The sequence below is a fragment of the Otolemur garnettii genome, unplaced genomic scaffold, assembly GCF_000181295.1.
Source record: "Otolemur garnettii isolate 467f Iridium unplaced genomic scaffold, OtoGar3 scaffold00067, whole genome shotgun sequence".
Lineage (NCBI taxonomy): Eukaryota > Metazoa > Chordata > Mammalia > Primates > Galagidae > Otolemur > Otolemur garnettii.
The window spans coordinates 243,663-250,882 of record NW_003852462.1 but is presented as its reverse complement, the minus strand read 5'-3'; the positions used below and the strand labels follow the sequence as shown (position 1 = coordinate 250,882).

Sequence of the window (7,220 nt, the reverse complement as noted above, 5' to 3'; positions counted from 1 at the left end):
AAAGAAAAGAAAACAACACAAGAAATCTTATGGGATGCAGCAAAAGCAGGGCTCAGAGGGAAATTTATAGGTATAAGCACCTACATTCAGCAAGAGGAAAGATTCCAAATCAATAGCTTTTGACCTTATTAAACTTATGAAAATAGAAAACTACACTCAAAGTAAGCAGAAGGAAGAAAATCATGAAGACCAGAATGGAAATAAATGTAACTGAAAATGAAAACAGGAGAGAAAAATCGGTGAATCCAAAAGTTGGTTTATGGGCGGCCCCTGTGGCTCAAAGGACTAGGGCACCGGCCCTATATGCTGGAGGTGGTGGGCTCAAACCCAGCCCTGGCCAAAAACTGCAAAAAGAAAAAACAAAAAACAAAAGTTGGTTCATGATGAAGATCAACAAAAAAACTCAGCTGGGCGAGGTGGCTCATACCTGTTATCTCAGCACTCTGGGAGGCCAAGGTAGGTGGATTACTTGAGCTTAGGAGTTCAACACCAGCCTGAGCAAGAATGAGACCCCATCTCTATTAAAAATAGAAAATCTAGCTGGGTGTTGTGGTGGGCACCTGTAGTCCCAGCTATTTGGGAGGCTGAAGCAGGAGGATCTCTTGAGCCCAAGAGTTTGAGGTTGATGTGAGCTGTGATGCTATGGCATTCTAGTCTGAGCAATAGAGTGAGACTCTGTCTCAAAAAAAAAAAAAAATTGACACACTTTTAGCTGGACTAAGCAAGAACAAAAAGAACAAAGGAAAGATGACTCAACTTACTAAAATCAGGAAAGAAAGACCTTATATAGATGAATAGTGTTTAAGGGAATACTGTGAACAACTGTATTAGCTAACAGATAACAAATTGATAACCTAGATGGAAGGGACAAATTCCTAGAAAGAAACTCAGGGATAGAAAATCTTGAGAGATCTGTAACAAGTAAAGATTGAGGCAGTGGTACTGCTGCTATCAATAGTAAACTTTCCCACCAAGAAAGCCTGGGTGAGGCTCAGTGCCCGTAGCACAGTGGTTGCGGTGCCAGCCACATGCACCAAGGGTGGCGGGTTCGAACCCAGCCTGGATTAGTTAAACAATGATGACAACTGCAACAAAAAAATAGCCAGGCACTGTGGCAGGTGCCTGTAGTCCCAGCTTCTTGGGAGACTGAGGCAAGACTTTCTAATACTGCAATGTATTTTCATTGTTAAAAAGGGGTTGCGGCCCACAGGTTGAGAACCACTGGCTTAAGCTCAGGAGTTTGAGGTTGCTGTGAGCTGTGACTCCACAGCATTCTACTGAGGATAACATAGTGAGACTCTGTTTCAAAAAAAAAAAAAGTAAGTCCAGGTGGCTTCACCAGTGAAATCTTCCAAACACAGAGAATTAACACCAATCTTTTCCAAACCCTTCAAAATTACAAGAGGAGGGAGGGAACACACTTAACTCCATGAGGCTAGTATTATCTTACCATGAAAACCAAACAAAAAAATACAAAAAAAAGAATGTTATAGACCAGTATTGCTTCTGACCATGTGACTTTCTTTTTTTTTTTTTTAGAGACAGAGTCTCACTTTGTCACCCTTGGTAGAGTGCAGTGGCATCACAGCTCACAGCAACCTCCAGCTCTTGGGCTTAGGTGAATCTCTTGCCTTAGCCTCCCAAGTAGCTAGGACTACAGGCACCCTCCACAACACCTGGCTACATATGGCTTTTTATGATACAAAAATCCTCAGTAACATACTAGCAAACCAAATCCAACAAGCATATTTAAGTGATTATATACCATTATTTGATCCTGTTACATCAAACGTCCAGAATGGGGAGGCCACAGAGGCAGAGTGGGCCAGTGGCTGCAGGAGCCAAGGGGTGCAGTTGAGTGATGGCTAGCTGGGACAAACTCTCTTTTGGGGGTGATGAAAATGTTCTGGAGTTACTGGTAATACTTGCACAATTATGTAAATATTAAAAACCACTGATTGTATGCTTCAAAATGGTGAATTATCCCAGTGGTGTGGTAAGGAGATAGCAGGAATGTGTTTGGAGAGACCATGGCTGTCCGCTGTCTGGGCCTGACCAGAATAGGTTGGGCAGCCCCTCTGTGGAGCGTGTTTTTTTTTTTTTTTTTTTGAGACAGAGCCTTAAGCTATCCCCCTGGGTAGAGTGCTGTGACATCACAGCTCACAGCAACCTCCCACTCCTGGGCTCAAGCAAGTCTCCTGCCTCCGCCTCCCAAGTAGCTGGGACCACAGGCACCTGCCACAATGCCCGGCTATTTTTTTTTTTTTTTTTTGGTTGCAGCCATCATTGTTGTTTGGCGGGCCCAGGCTGGATTCAAACCTGCCACCTTAGGTGTATGTGGCTGGCACCTTAGCCACTTGAGCCACAGGCGCCAAGCCTGGAGTGTGTTTTATCACTGTCTTTGCACCTAATCGTTCCACTTCCCTTGATGCCAGAGTTGGTTGAAGTATCTTGTAGAAAGTAACTGCAAAATTAGCACACCCTACCTCAAAGGACCCTTAATTAGACATCCTCTCCTGCATTTGGGACAGAGGACTGCTCTCTGCCCTGCTTAGGTTGTCCTTCCTAGTTGAGAATCAATAATCTCAATCACACTGTGGTTGTGACACTGAAGCTAAGTCTGCCTTGCAGCACCTGCCAGGGAGGCCCCCAGGAGGAACCCCCACAGGTGGACCCCTGGTGGCTGCTGGGGATGGAAACTATACCCTGACTGTCCTGACTGTCCCACCCATCCCTAGGTGAGGTGCAGTGGCAGACACACCGTGAAGGTGGTGAAGACCCAGTCTCTGGGGAGGCCCTTGGCCTTCCTGAAGTGGTCATTGATGTAGCGGTTGAGGTGGTCCATGCTCCACACTGTGTCCTCTTTGAGCAGCACATACAGGGGGCTCTTCTTCTGCATGAACTGGGGGAACAAGGGCAGTGCCTGGGGACCCGGGAACACCCAGCCCTCACTGAGGGCCCATAAAAAGAGCCTTATCCTGACCTGGCCCCCTGTAGACAGAGATGCCCTCAGGTCTCATGAGGGACCACTACCCTGAACTGTTTCAAGTAAGACCTTTCCCCACAGGATCCCCCCACCAGGTCCTCACAGCCCTCTTGAAAACCCTGCACCTGCCTACTGTACCCACTAGGAGACCAGCTGGGGGAGGGGCTGCAGGAACCAGGCAGGAGGCAGTGCTGACTGTAGACAGGGCCCAGATCCCCTGGACCTGACTGCCCTGAGCCTCCATCTACCACTGAACCTTTCTCTGATCTCATCACAAGGCTGCAGGTTATGGCCTCACCTATGGGGGACCCTCACCTGGTTGGTCAAGTGGCCACTGAGGTCGTTGGAATGGGGATCGTAGAGGTTAAGGGTGAGGCGGGCGTAGCCATGGCCAAAGAAGACCATAAAGGGCATGGCGCAGGCGATGACCAGGTAGGAGCGCACGTCGAACTTCTTCCCGCCCAGCAGCAGTGGGTTCTGGATGTACCTGGGGGCACCCGTGGGGGCTGCTGTGGCTGAGCCATTTCCTTAGTGCCCCACCACAGGGCCCAGGCGTGACCTCTGGATGAACACATGTCTATGGTAAGGGAACATTTCTGAGCCCACTGAGTGTGTCTGGGGTGCCCCAGGGTTCACCAGGAGCCTGGAAGGTGGGAGCAGCTCAAGACAGAAAGGGAGGGACAATGCCAGGGGGAGGACCTGCTGATGGCTGGGAGGGATAGCAGAGAGCTGCTGTGGCCAGAGCAGGGGTGAGGTTCTGAGGCCAGACTGAGCTCCTGTGGAAGCCTGAGGGTCTGGAGACCCTGCCTGAAGGTAGACCCAGCCTAGGTGCATTTTTGAGCAAGGAAAGAGTGGCTCTGGGTTGCAGGCTCCAAGGCCGCAGGTGGTGGACAGGGCTGGGAGCTGGGAGACCAGCTACAGAATATCGGCCAAAGCCCAGACTCTTGTAGGACAGTGGAGCAGAGATGCCGGTGAGAGAAAAACTGACCAACCCTTCCCTGTCCTATTGCCCATCCTGGAGCCATGTCTGGGGCCCAAACTGTCTGCAGCCTGGACCTGATGTGACACCCACTGTGTAGGGCCCAGCTGTGGTCCGCACAAGGCAGCTGAGCTGGGCACTGACTGTGAGGCAGCTCTCCACGGTCAAGGGATCCTTGGCGGCCTAGTTGACTGCCACTAGCTCTCACAGCACCAGTGGGGCGGTGGGTCAGCCCTCTCAGATCAGTGCCCCTCCTGGCACCCACGCCCACCTCTGCACCACCCGAGCTTGAGGTGTCCGGAATGGCATCTTGCGGTAGATGGGGTCATCCTCCATGCTCTGGGTTTTGGCCTGCAGGGCGGCAACTTCCTCCTGGTTCCTGAGCAGAAAGATGCCTTTGCCCTGATTGGAGGCTGTGGGCTTGCAGATCCATATCTGGGTTTCTGCCAAGAGATGCGTCTGAGTCCCGGCCCAGTCACCCAGCCATGGCCCTGCCCACTACTCCAATCACACCTGGCCCTGCCTACCCACCCTGGACAGGCCAGATCCATTCATCTGCTGTACCCCACAGGCCCTGCCCACCTACCCCACCTCCTCTCCCTACCCCGCCTTGGTATCTGCCCACCCAGCCTGGGCACAGTTTGTCCTGGTCTGCTCATGCTGTGCCATGCTCCGACTGTGGCCTCACCCCTGTTCTACCAAGGCCGTAACCCTCCCCTCCCCACTCCAAACTCTTAGTTACAGCCTGGCCCACACCCAGCCCTGGCTTCACTGGCCCCTCTCCCTCCTTCCCTGACCACCCCATCCCTGTCCCAGCTCTCGTCTTGATCAGTCTCCCCATTAAGCCCTGGACCTGAGTGGTCTCACCATCAAACAGAGTGAAGAATGCCTCTCTCTCATCCCTGACGTCCAGACGATAAGTTTCTGGGAAAAACTCTTCCATTTTCAGGACCCTGGGGAGAGGGATGTAGGGAGGACACCGGAGGATGATCCCCGGGCCCAGGCTTAGACCAGCTGGAAGGAGCCCATGGGCACCCATAACTCCCCTTGCACCCTGCTCGCTGCTTCCACTGCAGGCCTTTGCTGTATCTCCTGCCAGGGGCAAGAGCATCCGGCAGCTCACCCAGCCTCCTCTAGGCCCCTGGTCTGGATGCCCAGTGCCCTCCCACCTGGTTGCTCCTCTGGCTGCTCTCCCAGCCTTCACTCAGAGTGGTGTTCCCACTGCTGTGATAGGCGGTCAGTAGCCATTGTGCATCCCTGAGTGCCCCTGGCCAGTCCAGACCTCTGGCTCTACCCCGTGTTTTCCCTGGGTCTCTGTGTAACACAGGACATCCTTCAGTGTTGTCTGAATGGCCTCTTCCTGGGGCTTAGTGCAGCTACCTCTGCGGTCTGAGGCGTCCTGGGCTGGTCCACGTCAGCTCCTCAAGGGTGGGTACTGTGTCTTTTCCAAATCTGCACCCCAGGGGGGACATAGGACCCATCCTGAGTGGCCAGCTCATAGTGTTTGGGGGGGCAGGAGGGGGTGGGAGGCATAGGTGAATGGATTTGGGTAGAAGTAGGTGATCTGATGGAGAGAGTGTGCCATGGGGGGGGGGCTGGGTTAGGGGAGTGGGTGGGAGGTGGGCCTGGAGGTGACCGAAGTGGGCCAGGGGTGGGCTCACCTGGCTAGTGTGCTGGCCTTGTTGGAGGCCCGTGAGTACTCCCGCAGGGCCCGGAGCAGCCCGATCTTGGTGGTGAGGAGCTTGTTGTTGGGCAGCTGGTACAGCAGCTGCTCACCTGGCATGACAAAGCTCTGGACAGTGCATGGATGGCTACCACAGGCCACAGCCCCGCTGCCTCCTGCTTGTGCTGGCACCCTGCCCCATGCCCAACCCTCCTGTTACCTTCTCGGAAGCTATAGTAGCTGTCGCGGCATTTGACCTCACACCACTTCAGCCTGTAGTCCTCCCGGCGGCTGTCATGGGTGCGCTGCCAGCCCTTGCTCTTACAGTAGGAGCTAATTCTGGGGGGGCAAGGGGCAGTGGTGACCTGGAGTGTGGGCCCCCAGGGGGTCAGCAGTGACCTGGGGCTTGAATGGGGGGAGCAGCAGTGACCTGGGGGTATAGTGACTTGGGGCGTGGGTCCTGGGGAGGGAGGCAGAGGTGACCTGGGATGGGGGGAGGAAGGCTGCAGGCAAGGCCCTGGGGGCAGGGGTGGGTAGGCAGAGCCCCGGGGCAGCCCAGCCCACTCACATGGAGGCCCCGTTGGAGCCCCCGATGTAGAAGAAGGGACCCTGCCCGGTGCCGAGCGGCTGCTTTGGCCCCTCCAGCAGGAGCCCCTCCAGGAGGGCAGCTGGCGACCTGGTCACATCCTCTGTGTCCAGGAGGTCTGCGGGCAGGCGGGTGGTCAGAAGCCTGGGGCCTGGCCTGCCCGAGCCCCACCCCCTGCCCGCAGCCCCCACCTGCGTCCTGGTCCGGGAGGCCTGGCTGGCATGGGAGGCCCTCCTCTCGGCAGCTCCCCATGGGTCTCTCATGAGCCCAGCCTGTGAACAAGGGGGTGGGGCTGGGCTAGTTAGAGCCCAGACACCCAGCCTTAGAGTGGGCAGAGTCCTGGGGGCTGGGAGCTGGGCAGGGGATGTGGAGGGTACCCCTATCCTCACCCTCCTCACCAGCAGAGCAGGCTCTGTGCAGGGGATGGGCTGGAGTGGGGCAGAGCTAGAGGCTGAGAAGAGGCAGGGATGTGCCTAGAGAGCAGGGGTCACAATGTCCATGATGATGTCATGGTGGCCCACAGGGCACTGCTGGGTGGGGGGCTACCCTTCTTAGGGCAGGCAGGGCTGTGCCCACTGTGGCCCCCCAGCCTCTCTCCTAGCCTGGGTCCTGCCTGGCCTACTGGGCTCAGCTGTGTGTGTGTCCAGTCCCCCCTCACAAGTTCTCCTTCCTTGGGGACGGGGAGTATGTCCCAGGGATTCTGGCTGGGAGTGGGGTCAGCCCAGGTTGCCCTTTGTTCACCTGGCACCCAGGCCCGGCACCGCAGTAGCCGGGACCGCTTGTTCCTCTTAGAGCTGACTTGGATCCGAGTGGGTGGTCCCCAGCGGCGGAAGAAACGGGTGTGGCTGCGGGCCACTGGCACAGGAGCACCAGCATGAGGACCCCGCTGGGCAGGTACTACCCTAGTCCCCCTGTGGGACCTCCTGGTGGCCCGAGGTCCTGGACCTTGGGTGGGACATCTGGTCAGGCCCTGCTTGCCAAGGGAAGGGCACCTTCGAGGCCCCTC

General features: G+C 55.5%; 1 protein-coding gene across 1 annotated transcript in view; it reads right to left on the bottom strand.

Moving 5' to 3' along the window:
* TTLL10 (tubulin tyrosine ligase like 10) overlaps positions 1–6,481 on the bottom strand; it is a 13,918-nt gene extending 7,437 nt beyond the window's left edge. The window contains exons 1-9 of the mRNA XM_023515136.1: positions 6,406–6,481; positions 6,197–6,332; positions 5,849–5,967; positions 5,627–5,741; positions 5,346–5,417; positions 4,833–4,918; positions 4,237–4,408; positions 3,302–3,473; positions 2,762–2,902 (exon numbers count right to left, since the gene is read on the bottom strand). Coding sequence (XP_023370904.1) covers positions 2,762–2,902; positions 3,302–3,473; positions 4,237–4,408; positions 4,833–4,918; positions 5,346–5,417; positions 5,627–5,741; positions 5,849–5,967; positions 6,197–6,332; positions 6,406–6,466 — 1,074 coding nt within the window. The 5' untranslated portion in view covers positions 6,467–6,481. The remainder of the gene's footprint in view (positions 1–2,761; positions 2,903–3,301; positions 3,474–4,236; positions 4,409–4,832; positions 4,919–5,345; positions 5,418–5,626; positions 5,742–5,848; positions 5,968–6,196; positions 6,333–6,405) is intronic.
* Positions 6,482–7,220: the final 739 nt, after the last annotated feature.